This window comes from Monodelphis domestica, chromosome 1 (assembly GCF_027887165.1).
Source record: "Monodelphis domestica isolate mMonDom1 chromosome 1, mMonDom1.pri, whole genome shotgun sequence".
Taxonomy (NCBI): domain Eukaryota; kingdom Metazoa; phylum Chordata; class Mammalia; order Didelphimorphia; family Didelphidae; genus Monodelphis; species Monodelphis domestica.
In genome coordinates, this window is record NC_077227.1 from 428,694,485 (window position 1) to 428,719,612 (window position 25,128).

General features: G+C 37.1%; 1 protein-coding gene across 5 annotated transcripts in view; it reads left to right on the forward strand.

Annotated features, from left to right (window-relative positions):
• MVB12B (multivesicular body subunit 12B) overlaps positions 1-25,128 on the forward strand; it is a 300,578-nt gene that overhangs the window by 168,259 nt on the left and 107,191 nt on the right. For all 5 annotated transcript variants that reach the window (XM_001372709.4, XM_056812165.1, XM_056812164.1 and 2 more), the window contains one exon: positions 6,964-7,058. In XM_001372709.4, the coding sequence (XP_001372746.3) occupies positions 6,964-7,058 (95 nt within the window). The remainder of the gene's footprint in view (positions 1-6,963; positions 7,059-25,128) is intronic.

A 25,128-nucleotide genomic window follows, 5' to 3' on the forward strand; every position in this document is an offset into this window, starting at 1 on the left:
GTAGACACTGAGGCCTTGCATGTAGTCTTAATACTTTTGAATTATTTCTAGTATACAGCCTTGATTGGGGATGGGGAAAAGAGCAAAGTGCCTCAGATACTCCAGTATGCCCCTTGTTCTGACTTCTCTAGTCTCTGTGGCCTCCCATCATCCTCCATGCCTATATTTGACCATTCCCTTCCAATTTCCATCATCTTTTTGCTCTCCTTTCAAGACCCAACTCAGGTGCCACCTTCCCTGTAAGGCCTTCCTTGAAACCCTCCACTCCCTACCAATTATATTAGTTTTCTGTTTCCTTAAAAAACACTTCAGAATCATCCAGGGCAAGTTGAGGAGAGAGAAGGTATTAACATGGAATCAGGGAAAACTTCCCTAGAGGAGGTAGCACCTGAGTTGTGGCTTGAAAGTAGCTAAAATTTCTGAGAGATGGAGATGAGGTGTATCCATTAGGCATGGGAGGTAGTTTATATGAACATGCAGATTCAGGAAATGAAATATTGAATTCAGGAATAGTTGTCCACTTTGGCTGAAACCTGGAGCTTGTGAAGGGGAAACAGTAAGAAATAAGGGTAGAAAACCAAGTCCACACAATCATTATGAGCAACTATGAGTCTTTTGTTTTGCATTTTGTGGAGGGGGGCATCTTATATTCTTGAATGGGAGTTGACCCTCTTTTTATCATATCAGTGGAGACCCAAAGTTTCTAGAAGAAGTTCTGGGGAGATAAGGACAAAATGAGCCAGAGTTATTATTTGAGGGGCAGCCTCAACATTGAAGTCAGGAAAACCCAGAGTTTGGTGTTCTGCTCCACAGATTACATATCTCACAGACAGTGGCTAGCCTATTGAAGTTTCTTTGAATCGGGGAGTGACAGGGTGAGATCTGTGCCTGACTCAAACATTATGATGGTTTGATGATGTCATTACTTTGTATATTTCCTCTAATGATGCAGAGCACAGCTCATCCATGCTGCCAATTAATCCTACAGGACTTTTGCCCATTTCTTCCCATAAGTCCACAATTCATGAAACCTCCTTGTTGGTATGATTTTTTTCTTTCTGATATTGGCAGAATTCCATAGGGGACTTTTTATGTTATTCCTGATTCCCATCATATGACCTTTTTTTGTGCTCAAAGTTTTCTGATGACATCTATTTTTTAATCAAAATTCCCAATTTGTTGCATGTTGTTGCTCACACTTATTGCTCCTTTCCATTACCATTTATGTAATCCTCATTTTTACTACCTTGGAATGTTCCATGGCAAATAGCTCCACAACTCCAAATGGTTAGAAAATTAATTTTTTAAATATGATCCTTTATTTCTGGAAGAAATTTGGGATCATTAAGGGAACTTTGCAATTCCTAAAGGCAAGTCACCCCACTTTCAACCTTCTTTTTAATTCTGGGTCTGATTCATTATTCATTTTATCCCAGACATATATGTTTGTCTCTCTAAGTGTTATAACCTGGGCAATAAACATTTTTCATCAACTTTACTATTCCTGAATAGATAATTAGGCTAAATTCCTTTTGATTGGTTGTAGATCTCATATAAAGTATTCTGTTATGTTGTGGGGTGTGCTACTGTCAGCATAATGCCATTGGCAAAGAGGAACATCTAGAAGATTCCACCATCTAGAGGGGATTTCTCTTCAGCTTGTATACTACAGTGACTCTCTACCATGTCAGTAGTAGATAATTCTGGCAAACATACATCTCTGTATTCTATGTTTGAATTAGTATTTATGAGCACAATTTCAATATTCCTTGAAAAGTATAAAACAAAATCTTGTTCAACCTGTACCTTAATGAGATTATTTTGGTAGTTGTATGGAAGAGAAATGGGAGAAACTAGGAGTAGAGAATTCAGTTAGGAAACTACTAAAGTAGTTTACTGATGAACTGGTAAGGGAGAAGTAGAGCAGCCACAGATACCATGTTAATAGAGAGAAAAGGATGGATGAGGGAGATTTTGTGGACATAGACCTGAAAAGATTTGACAAGTGATTAGATAGGAGAGGAGAGGAGAGGAGAGGAGAGGAGAGGAGAGGAGAGAAGAGAGAGGGAGAGAGAGAGAGAGAGAGAGAGAGAGAGAGAGAGAGAGAGAGAGAGAGAGAGAGAGAGAGAGAGAGAGAGAGAGAGAGAGAAGACTGAAGGACAATTCTGAAGCTGTGGAACTGAGTGGAAAAATTTATGTGTTGAATTTAAGATGTGTGTGGCATATCCAGAAGGAGATATACAGCAAGCTATTGTCAATGAAAGATGGGAGTTCAGGAGAGAAATTGAGGCTGGATATGTAGAATTCGGAATTACCTATGTAAAAATGATATTTGATCTATGAATAGGACTGGCATCACTAGGAGAATACTTAAGATGGAGACTTTAAAAGGATCCTTTTACCTTTTTGTATTAAATTTAATTCATTCCCAAAACATTTTAATGTCAGCCCTGTATGAGATACTATAATCAGAACTAGAACTATCAAAGATGAAATAATAATTATTGGCACCTTAAAATTTGCCTTATTTTATTTTGACAACATTAATATAGGTATTGTCATCTCCATTTTATTTGTGAAAAATCTGAATATCATACAGGTTAAGTTACTTGTCCATGTTCATACTTGTAGCAAGTGCTTGAGGCAAGGTTGGAACTCAGGTATCCCCTGACTCCACGTGCAGCCCTCTTTTCATTATACCATAAGTTCTGTCTTTGAATTGCTGACCATTGAATAAAAAAAGGTGTGCACAAACATCTAGGATAAAGGGAGAATATGATAAGGTGAAATTGAGATAAAATGGGAAATTTAAGGTGAGAGGAATAACTTTAGATGGAGAAATTAGAAAATACTTTATGAAGGAGGTAACAACCTAGTTGGACCTTGAAGGAAGGGAAAGACTTAATAGACATGGATAGGAGAAGCCATTTCAGTTGTGAGGTGGTGTAAGCAAAGCCACAGAAATGGAGAAAACAGGGCAAGAATGGGGTGTTGTGTGTGATAGGAAGTAATCTGACATAAGACTAGAAAGGTTATTTGATGTCAAGTAGTAGAGTGCCCTAAAGAAAAAAAATTATACTTTATTATGGAAGCACTGGGGATTCATTGAAATTGTCTGAGTAGTGAAATGATGTGTTCAGAGCAGTACTTTGGGACATTTATTGGATCAATAGTGTGAATGATAAATTAGAGAGGTAATAGATTGGAGGCAGGAAGACCAGTTAGGAGACTGTTAAAATAGCATGTAGGTATGTACATATTAATTTGTTTACATGTATCATCTCATTTGGTCTTCATAATAGCTCTCTAAGATAGGTAATATTATTATCTCTCTTTTAAACTGAGGTGGAGAGAGCTTAAGTGACTTGCTTAGGGTCAAACTGAGTATTTGAGGTAGGATTCATTTAAACTCAGGTCTTCTAGAATCTACTTCCCTGGCTAGCTATCTCTTGTTATTATGGTAAGAAAAATAAGAGATAAAAGAGAACTTTTGTTGTGATAGAGTCCATAAAGTCTGTATAGATGTGAAAAATATTAGAGGCAAAATTGGCAGGCATTGGCAAATGATAAGATATGTTGAAGACCCGTTTTCCACTCCAAAGTTTTGTGCTTGGGTAACTGAGAGGATGATGATGCCATGAATAGAAACAGAAAATAAGTGGAAGAATAGCTTTTGAGAGGAAGAGAATGAGTTAAATTTTTCCCTAATCAGAAAGTGATTGGAATCTTTTGGAATTTTTTGCAAGGTCTTCAGGATGAAAAATTCCTTAAGTAATCTCAGTTTTCATTCCATAGATGTGTTTAGACTGACTTTTAAAAGAAATAAACACCTCAGGTACATATTCAGTACCTTTCTTACCAATCTGTAATATCACCCTGATCCCAGTTCAGAATCAAAATCCTTTCCTAGTTTTTTCTCAACCATCAGGTAAGTTTAGATCAACATGCCCCTCTGTTTATCTCTCAGGGCTGACTCTCGTTTTTTAGCTATAGATTATCTTTCTATCTAAACTATTCTCTTTATTTTAAAGGAAAGGCCTTTTCAGCTTCTGTCTTCTCAGTAACCGGACTATGCTCTTCTAGAAGTGACAAAAGAGAAAGAAAACAATGTCCATCTTGTTAGTAACCCACTACTGGGCTGGCTTTCCCCCTAGTAACAAGGAAGTGTTTTTCTACTTTCCTTTTTTCCTCCCAAAGGTCATTTTTTTCCTTGCATCCTCTCCTCAACTAACTATATAACTTAGGACCATAAGATCATTGATGAGCTACAAAGATCCTTAGAGATCACACAGTGGGCCGCTAGATGGCTCAGTGTATTGAGAGCCAGGCTTAGAGATGGGAAGTCCTATTTTCAAATCTGACCTCAGACATTTCCTAACTGTGTGACCCTGAGCAAGTCACTTAACCCCCATTGCCTAGCCCTTATTGCTCTTCTGCCTTAGAACCAATGCCCAGAATTGATTCTAAGATAGAAGGTAAGGGTTTAAAAAAATCACCCAGGTCAATACCTTCATTTTATAGCTGAGGAGAATATTTTTAACTGGTGTTCTATGAAACTCCATTTCACACAGATTTAATAAATATTGTCTTCTGATGGTTGGGTCCTATGCTGGGTAAGGTAACTTGACTTGTTTACTTTTCTAATAGGCTTTTACTATCAGCAGCATCGATAGTTTATATACCATCTCATGTCTTCCAGAAATTGTTTTGTTCAAAAAGTCTGTCTCTCAGTGGAGGGAGACAATAATAGTCATGTAACAATGGAAATTTTTTATTTTATTATTTTTAAAATCTCCTTTGTCTTTGTTTTTTTTAATTTTTAAGTTTGTGTCCCTCATATAGAATACAACCTCTTTAAGAGACAACAGTTTTTGTCATGATCTCTAATGCTTGGAACCTCTCTGTAAACATAGGGCAAAAGAAAGTGCTTTCCTGCCTTGGGCCTTTCATTGCTTTCTGGTTAAATCTCTCTGCCTCTCTTTTTCTGCTTGTGTATGTGTTAACGATAACACACATTTCCTTAGCACTTGAATGTTTTCAGAGGGTTTTTCCTTACAGTACCTCTGTGCAGTAGGGAGTCTCATCCTCTTTTGACATGTGAGGAGACTGTGGCCCAGCATGCTAAAAGGCCTTGTCCATGGTTAATAGGTTTCAGGTAAGTGTCAGACCTGTCTCCCAGCTCCAATCCCAGTATTCTTTCCCACTGTACCACAGTACCCTCTCTACAGAAGGGCTTCTTACCCTTTTCAGAATAACATTTGTTGCCTGTATTCATAATTCAGGTAAAAGCTAAAAAATTTCAATTAGAGTGAGTGAAAATAAAGATAGAATTTTTTTTCAACATCCAAATTCATGAATCTCCTGAAATCTACCTGTGGATACCTTAAAGATTCTGTAGATCCCAGCATAAGGACCCCTGCTCCACTGTATCTGGTTGCCTGTGTTTTAATAAGGTCAGTTAACTAGAAGGCCCATTTGTGAGATCCTGAGAAAGCAAAACTATCTATTCCCCTGGGTTTCTTTTCCCAAGTGGGAAAAGGTAGACAAACAATACCTGCCAACTCCTGTTTTCCTTGGGAGGCAGTGAGGCTCTTGGGGTTATCCATGACCATTGGGTGCTGAGCTTTACATGCATTATATTCTGTGAAGACAGAAATCATAGAATCTTCCCCCTAGAAGGAACCTTGGATATTATCTAATTCAATTCCCTTATTTTAGAGATTAAAAAAAAAAAACTGAGGACCAGAGAACTTAAGTAACTTGCCTAAGGTTATACAATTAGTTAGTGGCAAAACTAGGACTAGAATTCAAATGTTCTAGTGTCTAGTCCTGTGCTCTTTACATTATATCACATTGTCTTCTATGCAGATTAATACTGTGATTTGTTGCCTTTTTGTATCATTCGTTCATTCCACACACATTCATATCCTGTGCAATATTCCATACTACATACTCAAAGAAATACAGATATAAAAGAAACTTTCCTCCAGGAATTTCCAAACTAGTTGTTGAGGGGGAAGATATTAAATATCCAAACTAGTTGTTGAGGGGGAAAATATTAAATATCCAAACTAGTTGTTGAGGGGGAAGATATTAAATATTTAAAAAATTAAATTAAATATGATATTAAATTAAATAAATATTAAATACAAATACAAAGAGGATAATAAAATGGGGTTAGAAATAATTTCCAACTGGAGGGACTAATTTAAGATGACAAGTGTTTGTTTAGTGCGTGCTGTATGTAAGGGGCCTGATTTCAGTAAGACTCTTCCTGAGTTCAAGTCCTTCCTTAGACACTTACTAACTATGTGACCCTGGGCAAGTCACTTTATCCTGTTTGCCTCTGTTTCCTCTTATGCAAAATGATCTGGGGAAGGAAATGTCAAACCACTGCAGCATCTTTGCTAAGAAAACTCCAAATGAGGTTGTGAAGAGTCAGACACAACTGAAATGACCGAACAACAACAATACGTATTGCTTTTTCAGTGAAAATTCTGTAGAGTTTGTGCTCAACTTTGAAGAGTGGGTCAGAATCAGCAGGCAAAAAGGGCCAGATGAAGAGAAACAAAGGGGAGTAATATTTAGGGTATTGAACTAGTTACTTGTTTTAGTTAGAACATAGAGAGTCTGACTAGGAAATAAGGGTTCAAACAGAGGTTCAAGTCTCTTATAAGGCTTCTTGCATTCCAAGCCACTGAGTTTGATAGACCCAGTTGTCACTAATGGATTTTCTGAAAGAAGAGTGGGGAGAGGAATGAGGAGGACCTGGGATGGTATGGTTCTAACCTTTATAGAAAAGCCAATTCTGTAGCATCATAGAAGATTGATGAGAAGAGGGCAGAGATTAGAAGACAAATGACCAGTTCTTTTAGACTATCACTTGACACTGATTAAACATTAAAATGTAGGTGTGCATGAATCCCATAACCTTTCCTCTTTCTCCTTCTGTCTTTTCCTCAGGCATATCTCCTTAACACTTCCTGCTACCTTCAGAGGCAGGAACAGCACTCGAACTGACTATGAGTACCAGCATTCAAATTTGTATGCCATATCAGGTATGTTGGAACTTCAGTTAAGTACTCTCTCTTATTCTTTATTGTATGTTACCTTATTTGTGTCTGCTCTGCTTCCCTTTCTCTGTGTCCCTCCTTCAGTAACTCAATATTAACAATAATAATAATGATAATAATGATGGTGATACATTTCTCTAGTGCTTTTCTTAATTGGTCAAGAAATTGAGGTTCAGGGAAATGAAGGTATTTGTGGGGTATCACATAACTGGTAAATATCAGACTAGGGCTTTGAACTTGGATCGGCTGATTCCAAGACCATTGTTCTTACCACTGCACCACCACTGACCCCCATTCTACTTACTTATCTTGCCCTAGAATATTTCCAGATAAATATGATACACTCTAAAAATGTTTATAAAATGATGATGAAAAACCAAATGCTTATAATCCTTAGATTTCACTGGGAGGTTGTGATTTATTGTCACCACTGTGTTTGGTTAACCAATACTAGGCAGATTTCTCAAGGGGACCCTAAAGATGGAGTATATGTAATTGGTGAACAGGAGCCTATGGGATGGGAGCAGAAAAAGTCTTTATTTGTTCACTCTTTAATGATAAGTTTAGATGTTCATATGAAGAGCCTGTGCTTTCTCATGCTAAGTTTGGGAAAGGCATTAAACCTGTCTGAGTCTTACTGTCCTTTGTAAAATGAGAGGGAAGATCACTGTCTTCAGTTATCTAAAAGGCTGTCACTTGGGAAAAGAAATTAGATGTAGGATTTATAAGATTTATAAACTGCAGATATTGTTTTTGTTGTTCAGTCGCGTTCAGCTCTTTGTGATCTGTGAACCATAGCACAACAGTGCTGACCATTGGGTTTTCTTGGCAAAGATAATGGAGCGATTTGCCATTTCCTTCTCCAATGATTAAAGCAAACAAAGCTTAAGTGACATGTCAGGGTCACAAAGTGAGTAAGTGTCTTGGACCAGATTTGAACTCTGGTCTTCCAGACTTAAGACCCAGGACTCTATCCAATGATCCACCTCACTGCCTCTGCAGAGATTAGTCCAACTCCAAATCCCCTGGTCCTTAAGGGCAAATGCAGGAGCATATGGAAATGGAAATTATACTAGGGAGCACATTTAAGTTTCAGATAAGGAAAGCTTTCTAGCACATAGAACTTTCTTGAAGGCAAATGAAGCCTCCTTTGTAGGTCATGTATTCTCCATCACAGAAGGTCTTCAAGCAAAGATTGAGTGACTACTTGCCTACAGTAGGATTCTATGAGAACTGTATGAGCTCTTTAAGAACCTCTCAAATGAGAAAATATAGCGTGATTTTGGCAAAAAAATGTTGTTGGGACCAGTGTTTTGGATATAAAATATCAAGTTGGAAAAACTGACTTGGCTGTGGTGTAGAAATGAAGTTTCTTCAGTGCTTGGCAGTTAGGAGTCTGTGCCAATCAGAGGGAGTCCACAAAATCACCTCTGTTTACAGTGTACTGCTCATTTGGAAATGTCAACTATGGGATGGAATGGAAACAGCACCAAGCATGGAATCAGATGATGTGGGTATGATCTCAGCTTTGACACTTTCAGGATGTGATCATGGCTCAAGCCACTTCCTTTGCCACTCTAAGACCCAAGAGCATCAATGTTAAATATGGATAATCATTCTTAAACTTCCATACTCAGTGTCATTGTGGGGAAAGTGGTTTGTGGACTTCAAAGTTGCCTTTCCATCAAACAGCATCTGTGTGTCTTCTGGCTTCATTTCAGTATGGCTGTGGTTCAGTCCAGATATCATACCTGCATATCAGTAGATAATGCCAGTATATGATATGGCCTTTCTAAGCACTGTGATGCATTACATCCTTTGCCCCTTTTCTGCCACTTCATTCTTGTCACTGCTAAATCAGAAGGGTGATAGCCAAGATCGAAGGCCAAATTGTTTTTCTGGTGACCAGCCTTCTGTTAATGAGTCTCTCCTCACTCAGCAAGGTTGGTCCTAGGACAAGAAACAACATTCTTAGCTTTCCATGACTTACTCTAGCTTATGTTCTTTCTAGCATTCATTCATTCATTCATTCATTCATTCATGCATTGAATATTTTTTTAAAAGTCCCTTTTCTGTAGAGAGCACAGTTTTAGGGGAGAAAAACATATAATAATCCCTTACTTTGTAGAGCTTTCAGTCCAGTTGACAAGGAGATGAGTGATAAGAATAAGATACAAATATGAATATGTGATATACCTGGCATCCTATGATAAGTGATTTAGAGATGTGAGAAACTCTCATTGGAAGTCCAGAGAAGGTCATTATGGAGGGGGGCTCAGAAAAGACTTCCTAGAATAGAAGTCATTTGGATTGGACTTTAAAAAATGGGCAGGAATTCAACAGACATAACCTTGGAGAAAGCCCATAGTCTCCTCTACCCCATGCTGAGGCATCAGAGGAGGAAATTTTAAAGTGCCATATAAATGGGAGCTATTATTATTATTATTTATGAGTGCTTTCCATTAATGCTGAGTGACACTCCTAACCCCAAAACATGGCATTCATCCATGTAGTATAATGAATCTGTTATTTAAAAGGTAATCTTTTTCTAAAAATTGCAACTTCAGGTTACTAAACAGATGAAATATAGCAATGGCCTAATTCTTGTCAGTATTGGTTTTTCTTGTTATGTTCATTTCCTAATAGATTTGGAAGTATAAGCAAAAGCCTGCTGTTCAGATCACACATGACACTTCCTCCTAGAAGGGGAAGAAAGAATAAGGAGCTCTCTCCCACTGCCCCCTACCAAGAGCTGATTTCACAGAGTAAAGAAAACATGTTTGCCTCTGAAAGGCTTCCCTTGGGAGTATTTCTTGTGGGCCAGGGCCCTTTCAGCATTGCAGGCACTGGGCCTAACGAGTTTGGAGAGATGACCTATTTTGCAGAGATTCTGAATATTTTACCAGATGTTTAGTGGCAGAGCAATGCAAAACAAGTCTGTAAAATCCAGTAGAGCGTCTTTGCTCAAAATTTGCACAAGTAAATCTTAATCAAAGCACATGACACTTTTTTTTAAAACTTACAAATCTTCCTCTGACTGCATCAATGTTGCACTGTACAGGACTTACATATTTGCTAATGGCTATTCCAGCTGTTTAATATTTATGCAGAAAGGGGCTTATAATGTGAAATATTCTCAAGATTGGCAAGAATTTTCCTGTATATCTTTAGACCACTGCCGCTTTGCTCAGCATCTCTGATGAGGTGCTGTTTGTGTTCATTCCAGCTGTTAGTTTAGAAAAGGAAAGGTAACAGCCTCAAGACACGGTGGAAGCCATTTAGAAACTTCCTGTTACGTTTATGTTAGTGGCAGTCAATTGGATTTTATCTACCAAGCAGTGGTAGTTCAGGCAGCAGCCCTATGGCAGCAGGAAGCTCTGGCCTACTCAGCTGCCGTAGTCACCAAATTGCTCCATTGGGGGCTTGGACTGCTTAGCTGTGTTACTGCCAGAGACATCCTGCAGGTCTTGCTGGCTCTGTGAGGTCCATGAGCTCAGCAGTGGGGGAAAAATAACTTCCCCAGAAACTGGAAATGAGCTCAGAAAACATGCCTGAAAACATCTCTGGCCAAAAGGGAGGTGATTTTTTCCCCCTTCATTGTGAGAATTGCATTTGTCACTGAATGTGCCATCCCAATTTGGAGTCTTAGATATAAGATGTTCAATAATTAACTCTCCAAGGAGTTTAGTAAGAATGTGTCCCCTTAATTCTCCTCTACTTTTTTTTTTTCATGTGGCTTCATTGCTAGAGTTTGGAAGGTAAGGGAATGGATCCCAGAACCCTATTGTTTCAGAGAACTGACTTTTGGAAGGTTTATGAGAGATTCATGGACTCAGAATTCAGAAGCTGGAAGGGATGATAAAAACCATCCATGCCACTTCTTTTATTTTATAGATTAGGAAACGAAGACCAAGAGAGATAAAGCAGCTTGCCTAAGGCTGTTCAGCTAGTCAGTGATTCAGCTGAGACCCGAACCCCAGGCTTCTGACTCTGGGGCCAGTGTTCTTCCTGCTGCACTATGCTAAGCTGCTATTCCATGCCAGAAGGGAAATTGCCTCGTGGTCTTTTCCTTTGTTTTGCACCATTACTGAAGGATTTTGGATCCGAAGATCATAGAATTTAGAAATTAAAAGGGGAGTTGGAGACCCAGTCCCCCTCATTTTATAAATGGGGACACTGAAACCTGGAGAGAATGACTTCCCCAAGGTTGCACAGATAGTAAGAAAGAGAACCAGAATTTGAACTTAAGATTTCCAACTACAAATCCTTTGCTCTTTCTACTCCATTGCTCCCTATGCTATAGTTCAGTCTTTGTTCATACTAAGACCATTTGAAAGAACTATAGTTGAAAATATAAAAGGTGAAATGCTTTTGAATTTATATGATTCCTAGAGCAGTACTTATGCTGAGATGTTCACATTCATGATTTCATCACTATGTGCAGACTTTCCTCCACTGAGCAGAATGCAACCCTTCCATACTGTCTCATCCTGTATTATTTTTGCTTGTTTGTTATCTTCCTAAAATGCTTTTACAGAAGACCTACAGAGAGAGAGGCTTTTCTTTGGTTCTTTAAAATCTCAGAGACACCAATCCTAACTTCTCAGGTTATACGTGTTCTCATTAATGTCTTTTATGTCACTTCACAAGTATGTCATTGAGAATAGGCTGCAGCTCACTTCCAGCCACCATTCAGTTTTCCGTTGCCTTTTGGATCACTTGCCATTTGGGTATTTCTGATTTCCTGGGGTTTCCTGATTTGCAGCTGTGTGGCATTACTGGGACAATATTTTTTTAGGAGTTGGGCTTTTATCAGAGTAAGCCACTTGGACTCAGTAGTAAACACTTTGTTAAAAACCATTTTGTGCAAAGACTTGTGTTGGGTGTTAGAGATAACAAAGATCTTGTACTCAAGTGGCGTAGATTCTAATTGAGAAGGACAAGTATAAAATAACTGTGATGTAAGACCAGAGGTGCCCTTCTCCCACTGCTCCTTCCCCTGGTGAATGAGATGGGTGTCACCAGCTTTCTTCCTTCCACTAAAATGGGGAACCATCAGGCTATTTATTTGTCATCAAGACCTGGCACTGCCATCTGATCTGTTGATAAATAGTTAGGACTTCTGAACCTTTCCATCCACACTTCAGATGAACCTTCTTTTAAGTCATTTTCCCAATTAAAATGGGAACTCCTTGAGAGCAAGAACTGTTTCATTTTTTCTATTTATGTCTCTAACACTTAGCACAGCGTTTGGCTTAAGGTTTTTATTCATTCATTAAAGGCTGGGTACTATAAGTTCAGAGGAAGCTGAAGAAAATGCTTAGAAAAAATTTATGGAGGGGAGAGTTCTTTTTCAGCTGAGCAAAAGACCTCATGAAAGTTGCTGTATATGAGGAAAGTCTCAAAAGAAGGGCATCATCTTTGAAAGTAATGCTCAGAATCCCAAAAAATTCCAGTCCAATCTTTCCCGTGCTCAATTCTATCAGAAAACAAGCCAGCAGGCAGACTGATCTGATAGGTTACCCATCCATCTACATGTTATAATCTAAGCAATATGCATTTTTCATCCAATATGTTTTTCTAGCATAGATTGTTTTTATCCTGATTTCATTTGAATCATTTAGGATTTTTACACAAGTGGATGAAAGACCTTCTTTTTCGTAATTAAATAGATGTATTGGAGTATAAGCTTAGCTTCCATATGCCCACTGGAAGTGGCCTCAATACAGCTGCAGAAGTAGATAGGACAGCAGAAATAATATGATCCTCCTTCTGTTTTCAAATGATTTTAATTTCCTCTGCTAGGTCTCTGTATTTTGAAAACATTTCATTTCATGCAGATTGGATATTATGAATATTTGGTGACATCTATTAAAAAGTTGTTCATTTTTATGGATTAGTATTATGTCTAAGCAATTGTGGACAATAATTTTTGCATATGATAATGGTCAACTTTCAGTAAAGATATTTTGAAGTCTACATTTTTAGTTTGCGGATTTAGTCCAAGAAAAGCTAGTGAGTTTCTGATATATGATTTTAGCCATTTAGCTTTGATTTCAGGATACCAGAAAGTCTCTTAATTCATTCATATATATCCTTCTGCTTGATATCATTATGCTCAGTGTGTCTTGCCTACAGAAGTATTTGTAGGTCTCACCTTCATCCATTGTTCAATTCAACTTCTGGATTTAAGCTTAAAGACTTCAGTCCTTATCTTTCTTTGGTGTATAGTCAGAATCTTACACATATCAAATCTAGATAATATGTTAATATTATTGGAGAAAGTACTCATGAGATGAAGGATCTATTTAATTTTTTTTGGTGGAAGCATGTAGCTTGATGTAATTGATGTACATGAAGTGATTGATAAGATGTTTTGGTTCAGTTCCCTCTTTAATTTGTATGTCATCCCAAGTTCCATTTAGAAAATATGATCAAGGGTTTAAAGCTAGGCAGAATCATAATGGGTTTAAGTTGTCTCCCTGAAAAAACGTCACATTTCATATCAAGTATTGTAGGCATTGTATTGATGACTTTTTAAACTAGAGAAGAATTTTTCAATGAGTATATCAAATACACTAGCTTTCTCACTCTGCTTTGTCTATTTTTAATAATTTTTTTTAAAAATAGCATTTTGTTTTCCCCCAATTACATGTAAAAAAACTTAATATTCCTTTTTTTGAAATTTTGAGTTCCAAATTCTCTTTCTTCCCTCCTGCCCTTCCCAAAGATGGTAAGCAATTTGATATATATTTTATATGTACAATCATAGAAAACACTTTTCTATATAAATCCTTTTGTAGAAGAGATCTAAAATGAAAAAAAAGAAGAAAGTAAAAAGAAAGTGAAATATAGTACATTTCAGTTTGCATTCAGACTCCATCAGTTCTTTGGTGGAGGAGAGATGGCATTTTTCATCATGAGTCTCTGGGATTCATTTGGATTACAACATTGCTGAGAATAGCAAGGTCATTTGCAGTTTATCAAAAATATTGTTGTTCATATATGTATATATATACGTGTATATATATATATATAAAATATTCTTCTGGTTCTACTCACTTCACTCTGTATCAGTTCATGTAAGTCTTTCCAGATTCTTCTGAAATCATCCTTCTTGTCATTTCTTTTAATACTATTTCATCACAATCATATACCACAATTTGGTCAGCCCTTCCCCAATTGATGGTCAACTGATCAATTTCTAGTTCTTTGCTTTACTCTTAAAATTTTCAATACATAGATAAGCCATGAGTACACAAATGAGTCAAGGGTTTTGCAATAATCAACAAAGACAGTATAAATGTTATGGCATTTTGAGATATCTTGTTAAATAATTGTTAAATTGATAATAATTTGTTTTTTATACCCATGGGACTTTCTGGAACATATTGTTTGCTCCTTGGTCAATATATTGTTGTCATCCAAGTGTTTATATATATTTTTTGAGTAGTAGTAGAAGTTGTGGATACTTTGTGGTCATATATATACACGTATATTGGAGCTATATTTGGAGGAATTGCTGTTCCCTTTTTTAAAGGATGTGTCATGACTTCTGCCATGAAAGTTGGGATTAGGTTTGCAGCTAAAAATAAACTGTTAAATTCATAATTCAAAATATACTATGAAGTGGTTAAGTCAATAATGATGGATCTTACCCAGCCCCAGTGCTTTCACACTTTACAGAGAAGATAAAGGTCTAATCATCTTCTTTGATCTACCTATTTAGTAATTCATTATAGTAAAAGTGCAAGTGCTTTCTATTTTTTGTTTGATCCAATTTGCACTTGCTTTTTGTTAGACTTCTTGTGACCATATAGGTGACCAGAAATTTTTTACAACCTACCTTTTTTGGAAACATCACTCATGACTTTGAAGTCAAGTATTGGAATGATATTGGATTGCTTATTTTTCTGTTCTTTATCCTGCTTTGACACCTCTTGTTTTGGCTTAATCTTTCAAATTTTGCTTTTATTCAACTAAGGATATCTAGAATTTCTAATGTGTTCTTTCCCAAATTTCTTTCCTTTTCCTTTTTTATTTAATGGGATCATACTAAACTTCAAGGTTTCTACTACCTATACAAGCCGGATATTGATTTGATCTTAACATAGCTTTTGTACCCATCATCAGTAAGGCTTCCAATTTCATCTTCCATGATGGAGTTCAGCATCTCTCATTAGGGGCATTATTCCTTCTTAGCTTCAACTTCCCTCCTGTGGTTCTTACCATAGCAATAGTTATTACATATACATATTGCTCTGCAGAGGTCCGGAAATATTTTTTTAAACTGTTAAATATCATGGGAGAATGTGTTAGTTCATAATGGTTAAAGCAGATGCCAACTTTTGGGAATTATTGTGATTTGGTATAATTGGTCAGTTATTTAAATGTGTACCATCATATTCAAAATGACTTTTTGGAATTCTAGTCAAACTGTGACTGTCTGCTTTTAAAGATTTTTGAGATATTAGCACCCTTTTAAATCATATTTCTCTATTGGGTAAAGTTTCTGGAATTTGCATTAAGTGAAGATTTTCAATGACTTCAAAATCTTCAGCTTTTCCTTTTGGTTGCTCATTTTCATCTTTTATTTCATTAAATATAAGTTTAGGAACTTTTTAAAATGATCTTCCTTCACTGGTTGTTAAATGTGATTGACTTGAAACTGAGTATCATTGATGAAAACTATTATGAAGCCCTTGCCTATAACTAGTGAGCTGTGTTTCCAATTTTGTTTTGACATAATTATTTGTTATTTTCTTATTTTGTTAGTAAAAAGTTTTATTTCTCTAAAATGACCCCTTAAGATAGGTAGTACAAATATGATTACCCCCTTTTTGCAGATAAGAGATCAGATTTAGAGTTAAAAGGAGTAGCCAATGATTATACTAGCATGCTAGCAAGGGGCAGGGCATATTCATTTCTGCTTTCCTGCCTCTATGCTGGTGGTTGTTCCACTTCTGTAATTCCATTGTCATGGTGAGTTCCTGGGGGGGGGAAACTTCCCCACCAAAACAGAATGGCAACTGTTCTGCAACTTACATTCTTAGTACAAAAGCAATTCCCAAGTAAATAAGTGGTCAAAGAATATGGACAAATGTTGATCAAAAGAAGAATTGCAGACTATTAGTCATATGAAAGAGTGTTCCATTGATGAGAAACTTGGAAATTAAAGCAACTCTGAGTTTTTACCTTATATCCAGCAAACTGACAAAGATAATGTCTGGAAATAACCAATGTTGGAAGGGGTGCAAGGAGACAGGAACATTTATACTCTCTTTGTAGATTTGTGAACTAGTGGAATAATTCTGGAAAACAATTTAGAATTAAGCAAAATAAATAATTAAATGCCCTTCCACTGCTAGGCATATACCCCAGAGCAATAAGGATGGAAAGAGAGGTATTATGTATACCAAAATATTTATAGCAGCACTTCTGTGGTAGAAGAAATCCAGAAACAAAAGTTGATCACCATTATATAATGGACCACCATTGCTCAAAGAAATTTAGGCTAAGCAAAAATTCAGAGAATAATGGAAGTACTTATATGACCTGATGCTGAGGGAAGTAAGCAGAACCAAGAGAAGGCAGTTTTTAGTAAATTTCAACAAATTGAATCTTATGTAAGGTTAAAAAGTTGGTTTGACTAAAATGAGAGTTATAAAAGTAAGATTGTGGTCGCCGTTTATAAAATATTAACCCTTAAGTCAGAAAAAACTGTTAGCAGCTTTTATTTACAAGGTTAAAGTGGGAAATATAGGGAAAAGGTAGGGAATTGCTTGGTCTACCAGCCTAAGTGCTGATCAGGTGTAGTCTGACTCAGCCCCCAGCAAGGACTCCCTCAAGTACCAATCTCCACATGGAAGTCCTGGTGGCATCTTCAGCCAGAAATCCACCAACAGAAGCCTCTTCCTTCAACCCCAGTCACTCACCCAGCAAGCCTCTCCAGCATAGAATGCTCCAACCAAGGATGAGTCCATGAAAAAGTGACTGCCTCCAAGAATCTCCCTTCAGCCTGGCTCATCAACACAGAATGAATGAATCCATCCTTGGGCTTGGCCTTTTATCCCCCCTTTTCCACATCACTTCCTGTCTCTCCCCCTCTTCACAGGAACCAATTGCAGTCTCCCAATTTGCCTAGAACTCCCCAAGGCAGGGCAGAACTTGTGGTCTTTGGGGGTATGAACTGGTAAGTGACTTGAGTTCTTTCACTTGCTAAATGCTAAGTAGGGGTACTTTAAGTTTTTTATTTGATTAAAGGTTGTTGATTGATTACATTGAAAATAAACTAAGAGAGTTCAATTCTCTCTTCACACCTGCATTATTTTAATGATCAAGCATGGGCCTGAAAAAAAATTAGAAAGAACACATCCTTTTTTTTTTTTAAACTGAAGAGTTGGGAAGCCATGGATGTGAATACTTATATATGCTGCCAACATGTTGGTTAATTTGCTGAACTTCAAAAAAAATGTTTTGAGAGAGAGCTTAGTGGGGAAGGGGGATATACTGAAATAAGTGTAATGTAAAAGTGAAATAAATTTTAAAAACATTTTTAGAGCCCCATAATCTTCAGGAATTCTCAAGGCAGTGAGTGACTTGCCCAGGCCCCCAGAGTAGCATACTGGCATACTGATATGCCAGAGGAAAGACTTGAACTCACATCTTTCTGATTCTGAGGTGGGCTTTCTGTCTGCTCTCCCATGCAATATTGCCTCACCTCTACATATAACATTACAAGGAAATGAAAGAGAAATTGCCAAGGATCCATTGAGGATCCACATGAAATACACCAACCACCTTCCCCCATTTTTCCCCCTTTCCCCTCTCCTCTAGCATAATATGGTGAAAAGCATGCAGGATTTTGAGTCTAAATTCTTGGGGATGAAACACAGCATCAGAGATCTGGGGCTGGAGATTCTCAAGTTCAACCCTCTTTTTTTAAAGATCAGGAAACTTTGAAGATTTGAAAGGTGACTCGTTCAAGGTCACATAGATAATACTTGTAGAGCCAAGATTAGAACTTGGATCCTGTGACTTTATATGACACCATGATGACATCCCCAGCTCAACTCCTTTTACTTATGTGACCTTGGCCAAATCATTTCATTTGGGCCTCAGTTTCCTTATCTGTAGAATGAGAGAATTTGAATTAATAATAGCCAGCATTTATTTAAAGCTTTAATATTTACAATGTAAGCACAGTGAATAGGGCACTGGGCCTGGAGTCAGAAAGACTTATCTTTCTGAGGTCAAATCTGGCCTCAGACACTTAATAATTGTGTGACCCTGGACAAGTCATTTAAACCTGTTTGCTTTGGTTTTCTTAGCTGTAAAATGAGATAGAGAAGGAAATGGCAAATCACTCCAGTATCTTTGCCTAGAATCCTCCAAATGGGGTCAGGAAGAGTCTACTGGACATGACTGAGAATGACTGAATGACAAAATGCAATATATATATATATATATATATGTATACTATATATGCATTCATGTGTGTGTATATTCTCATTTGTTCTCTGTGGGGTAGCTGCTATTATTATCTCAGTTTTATATGTGAAGATGAGCCCAAAGAGCTAAAGTGACCTGCCTAGGTTAGGATGTCTATGAGGTAAGATTTAAATTCAGGCCTTCCTGACTCTAAATCCCAGCACTCTCTTCCCTCATTGTCCCCCCTCCCTGCCTCATGCCTAGTGTCAGTTCTAAATCCAAGATATGATCACTAAGATTCACAATAGCTTGATAACCTCGGTATCTTATTAAGCTACTTTATTTACTAAATACCGCTTAGGTTTCAGATAGTCCCAGTATAAAAATGTAATATAACATAGTCTGGTAGGGAATTCCCAGAATGTGATGATTTTCCCTTGACAATCCTTTTTTTATTAAATGTGTGTGTGGTTTTGTGTATGTGTGTGTGTTTTATCCTCATAGTATCTGCTACACCCTCGTTTTGATTAAAAAAAAAAAACTTCTTACAAATGATGACTGTAGCCATATTGTTGCCCACCAAAGTTGTCCTCAAATTAAAAGACCCCATTTTATAGCACATGGCAGAGTCAGGGCCTGCTTCAGAAAAAGTGGAGAGCTATTGCTTCATTGGTTTGACTTAGGCCTCTTCTTTGAGAGCAGCAAGAAATAGGATTTTATCGGTATTTCATAATCCTGCCTGAGCCATGTAACACTGACATCGGACTAAGAAAGCACAAAGCAATTAAAAATAATTAATGATTTCTGAATATCAGCTTTCCCCATGCAGTTTTAATCTAGTCCTCATTTAAATGGAAGATGGACATTTAATTATCAGTATTATGAAATTCATGATTTATATATTTCATCCAGTTGGATCATTTCTGCCTCTCTCTCTTTCTCTTCATATTCTTTTTAAAAAAAAACCTTTATACTTTACACAAAAAAGTAATTTGAAAATTCATCTACTGCACAACAATTAGAAACATATTTTCTTACTGTTTGTAATGATTACATTATTTTCATCCTTTAATTAAGGAAAAAAAAACCTCACCTGGAAAGTTAAAAAAATTAGATAATATAATTATTATAAAGCATTTTCAGTATCCTAAAAAGAAAGCTGAAAGACGGCAACTGTAGACTATCAGAGAAATGATATACTTTCCTCTAAAAGTTATCTAATAAACCACTGAATTCATGTTTGAGAGAGACTACAGCATTCTTCAATTAGTTCCTTGAGCATCTGTATTTTGGGAATTTCTCCTTATTTTTTCACAGAATTCATTCATTCATTCAGTAAATATTTACTGAATGCTTACTGTGTTCAGTTATGGTCAGACCAATCCTGCAGGACTGTGTCAGAAACTAGGACTGCCTGGCCTTGAAATTAACCAAAAAGCTTTCCCTGCCTGATTCAGAGCTGCAAAGGAATGTTTTTGGTTTTTTTCCCCCTGCTTCCTGCATTTGCAGCTCTCCTCCTTAGCCTTCATCTTAATGGAGATGTTGTGAGTTTATGCAAGCTCTGTTTCAGACCTCCATATCCCTTTGCACCCTGCCAAGGTTTATCAAAAGCACCAAGGACCAGAAATGGAGGAGGTGGGGTTGGGGAGGAGGGAGTTGAAAGAGAAGAGATCCATTTGGTACAGCTACAGATAATAGCATACTTGGGGAAACTCCTGAATGAAGTGAAAAATTATTTATAATAATGGTGCTCAAACAGAGGGAAAAATAAGTCATTTTAAAGGTATATAAATTTTTTATTGTTGTGTATAAACAGCTACTGCTTTCCTTGTCTATCCATCTATTCTTGCCCACACTGACAACAGAATAGAGGGTAAAGGAAAAATATAATAAGAAAACCAAGAAATGAATGGGAATAGATGGGGAATTGATTGCATTGTATATTTGTATATCCTGATGGAAAAGGTGCTGTTGACAGGTGGCCAGGTTTGCTCTGTATACAACCATGTGTGCGCTGTCAGGCGCATGCAAGCAGCCTTGTTTCGATTGATGAATTGCCTGCTTTCTTGATTAAACCTTCCGTCACTTAAGAAACAAAACGCCTGTGTTTAGATGGCAGAGTGGGACGTGTCAAAAATGTCTCCTCTACCTTTGTACAGATGTTGGGCACAGACTGTAACATGTATTATTAAAATGAATGTGGCATTTACTGTGCATTATTCCTTTCCTGGGAGAAAGGACTGTAAATTATATGCTAATAATAAGCTTTATTAACCCTTTCCAAAAGCTGAAGATTTAAGAGTACGAATATTCCTGTAGGCTTGGCTAATTGGGTATGCTTTAATACCATGGTAGCTATGTCATTGAAGTTAATAAACACTGTGTTCCTAGCAAATATGCAGCTGCACCTTTGGGATTCTTACCTCCAGGAGGTTTTCTGCTGTATAAGTTCCAGGAAGACATAAACCTTTGGAATTACAAGACATTTCAGAGACAGAGACCCTAAAACATTGAGTTGGAGACCAATATCATTAGAATACAGGATTGCAGTGTGATGACTTAGAATCCCTGGAACTGAGTTACGAGGGATTTCTGAGGTCATCTAGTCTAAGCCGTACCCAAACAGACAGCTCTTCTTCCCAAAACATCCCTGAAAACAAATCACTGAATCTGTATGGGATTTCAGTTTCTTCATATGGAAAATGAAGAATCAAACTGTTTTTTTAAGAGTCTATGTCTGTAAATGGCTGTGTAGCTTATGCTTGAAGACTTTCTGTGATGAGAAACTATTTTCTAAGATAGTGTGTTCTACTTAAGGAAATACTCATTGTTAACAAATTCAACCCCAAATCTACCTCCCTGTAATTCCCCTTCCCCCCGTTCTTAATTCTTTTCTCTAGGGCTGAGCCACAAGCCTGACCCCTTTGCCCCTTTACAACCCTTCAAATACTTGAAAACTTAGATCATATCTTCTAATTAAGACTTTAAAAAAATTCAGGCTCTCCCCTTACATTGTGTGCCAACCCTCCCTAGCCTGTGAGTTGATTGCAATGACAAAACCTAGTATCTTTCATTCAATAAGTATGAATTATCACTGGATTAATAGGAGAAATACCTTTTCCCTAGACTAAGTTCTGTGGCAGCTGGACATTCAGGCTTTACTGCCTTGTCCAGTGAGAAACACTTGACCAGTTGGGTCTAAAACTTTGTTCTTCTTCATTTTACTTACTCATTAACATCCTATAATTATGGTATATCCTCTTTAGCAAGATTCTCTCTTGATACTTGAAAGAAATGTCCTTCTCAGCTCTTGAAAACCAGCCAGAATTTGGGGTGCAAAAGAAGATCCCTGGGTTCAATTTACCTATAAAGATGTTCTGTTTTCCAATGTTAGCTCTGCCATTTACTATGGGGTTGTGGTCAAATCATTTGGCTTCTTGAGCCACCTGACCCATCTATGGAATGAGAATAAGAGTTGCCCAGCCAACATCTTGTTGTTGAGGAACCCTCTTTCTAAAGTGTCCATATTATGCAACTCATACGGCTTTCTGTAAGAAGATAAATCTGGTAGATTAGATTGAGGGCATACCCTCATTTATAATATGATAAAAACTACATAGAATCCTTAAAATTAACATTTAATTTCTAGACTTGGATCATTTTCTTTTTGACCTTTTAAACTTTAATTTGTTAAACTCAGCTTTTATTTCTATCTTTTCCACCTTATTGCATATTATTCCTCTTCTATACCGTGTATGTATGCTATGGCCAAATGAACTACTTTCTTCCCCTTTCCTCATCCCCTTTTCTCCCCAAGCCCACCATACTTCTGTTCTGGCTTATAAGTCTTTGTCCATCTTGGGTCCTTTGCCTAAAATGTTCCTTCTTTCCTTCACCACTTCAACATCCATTCATCCTCCAAAACTCAATGCCAGTGTCATCTCCTTCAGGAAGCCTTTTCTCGGTCTACTTCCCTTCTTATCTAACTCTGGCAACTTTCTAATGTATTTGTATCCATTTACTTTTTTTGGAAATTTTTATTTAATTAGTCAATTTAGAACATTATTCCTTGGTTACAAGAATCATATTCTTCCCCTCCCCTCTCCCTACCCCTTCCTTTAGCTGACTTGCAATTCCACAGGGTTATGTATCCTTATTTGTATCCATTTACTAGTAAGCAAGCACTTATTAAGTTTGTACCATGTGCTAAGTGTTTTGGATACAAAGACAAAAGTGAAACTGCCCCTGCCCTCAAGAAGCCATATTTAAGGAGGCTATGTGGTGTGGTGGTCAGAGGACTTGGGTTCAAATTCTACCTCTCATACTTGTATAACTTTGGTCAAGTCTTCCAACTTTTGTAAGTTTTAATTTCTTCACGTGGAAAAAAGTAGGTTGGATGATATTACCTCTAAAATCTCTTTCAGCTGTATTTTATGAGCCTTTAAAGTTAATACCAAGTAGAGACAAAGTCCAGGTGGAGGACACTAGCAGGTGGGTACTGTTGTCCAGGAGATAGCACTGGAACTGAGCCTTCCTGCAGTTTTGCTTGTCTCTCCCTCTCCCCTAGGTTTGTGGGCTTTTGGGCCTAATCTTGTTGGATCTTGGAAGCTGAATAGAGTTGAGCCTGGTTAATACCTGGGTGGGAACCTACCTAGGAATATTGAGTGTTGGCTTTTTCTTTGAGGGTGGATAGTGCTAGACTTAAAGTCAGGAAGACCAGGGTTCAAATTCTGCCCCCCAACTATGTTATCCCCAGTTAGTGACTCAGTTTCCTTATCTGTAAAATATGTGGTGGGCTCATTGAACTCTTAGCACTCCTTTACTTGTAAATATATGATCCCTATGATTTTGTCATATACAAGAATATATTATCTTCGGCTCTACGCACCTCTCACAGTAAGAGCTTAATAAACATTGAATAAATTGAAACTTGCTTGTCTTCTGGGTAACCAAAATTAGAGATTATTCTTTTGCAAGATTACTACTTTAAAAATCTGGTTTTATCATAATGAAAAATATTCACAGAAATCTATCTTACTTGCTTAAAAATTATATTTATAATTATATTTGCAAAAAATATTTTAGAATTGTTTTAGAGATAAAGGGTGAATATTCATATTATATTCTATTTTTAAACAAAAGCACCAGAATCTAAGCCACTTTAGTCTAATAGATTCCTTATCCTCCTGCAACATACCCCTTCCCCCATGGTCTTTGTCTTCTCTAAAGGAGAAATCTTTTTAGCTTTCTTCACACATTTTCAGCTGCTCTTATCAAGTCTTCAGACATTTTGGGGTAGAAAAAAAATCAAGGATATTTCTCCCAGGGTTTACAGTAGTCTAGGAGCTACCATATTTCAACCAACCCAGTTAACTATGGGCAGTTTTCATTAAATAATACTTTTCTCCTTTTAGGAGTAAAATGTTAATCGAAGGGGGAAAATTATGCAAATAAGTATGGTAACTTATTTAGATTAAACACATTTGGGAGTAGTAATCACTTCTGCTTTTATTAAAATGGATCAAGTTAATATAATTATTTACATTGGATATGCATACAATATCTCAGGCTGTATGAATTCCATAACTTTTGAATATGTCTCTTTTTCCCATTGATTCAAAGTTAAATATAAGCTTTAAATGTATACAAATAAATGAATTTGGGGGAAACTATGCCAGAATTAAAACTAGCCTAAAGATCATAAGGCTATTGCTACCAGAATAATTAGATATTCTCTCAGTCATTTTTCTTGTGGTCCACACTGTGGGATGGCTTCATGGATGAAAATGCTTTTTTGTAACAAGGGTTCGGCTAACTAAAGGCTATTGAGTGAGCATCTTCTCTAGAGCATAGAATATCATACTTAGAAGGAATTTAGGAAATAGAATGTTAAAGCATAGGACACGGGATGTTAAGAGTGGGAAGAGATTTAAGAGAGAGATTATCTAGTACAACTTCTCTCTCTTCATTCTCACCACCCAGCCATATCCTACTCCATGAAGTGTACATAGTCATAATAAAATCAAGTTTACTCAGTGCTTTAGAATTTAATTTTTAATTAAATATTTGGTCATTTCATAACTTGGAAATTTGTAACTTCAGTGTTACTTGGACTCAAGTTAATTCATGAAATCTTAAAGCCACGGCTGCTGTTAGTTCATTTAGTGGTATCCAACTCTCCATGACTCCAATTACATGAAATTTTCTTGGCACATATATACCAGTGCAGTTTGGCATTTCCTTCCCCAGAGTCCCCATTTTATAACTGTGGAAACTGAGGCAAAGGGTAAGTGACTTGTCCCCACTGGCACAGAGTGTCTCAGGTTGGGTTTGAACTTGACTTCCTGACTTCAGAGCCAGCATTATATCTCCTCTGTGTAACCAATTGCCCCTTCAAGAAATCTTAAGTGCTTACTAAATGCAAGGTACTTTGTTGCCACATTTTGGGGCCACAAAGATTAGACTCTATCTGCCCTCAAAGAGGTTACATTCTACTTGTTGAAACCGAAAATATTCCTTCAGAAATGCTACTCATTCTTTGCCTTCTCCAGACCTGTCCAAATGGCGGTACTAAATTACCTACCCAAGTCAAAAGACATTAACAATTTTTTAGAAAAAGCAAAAA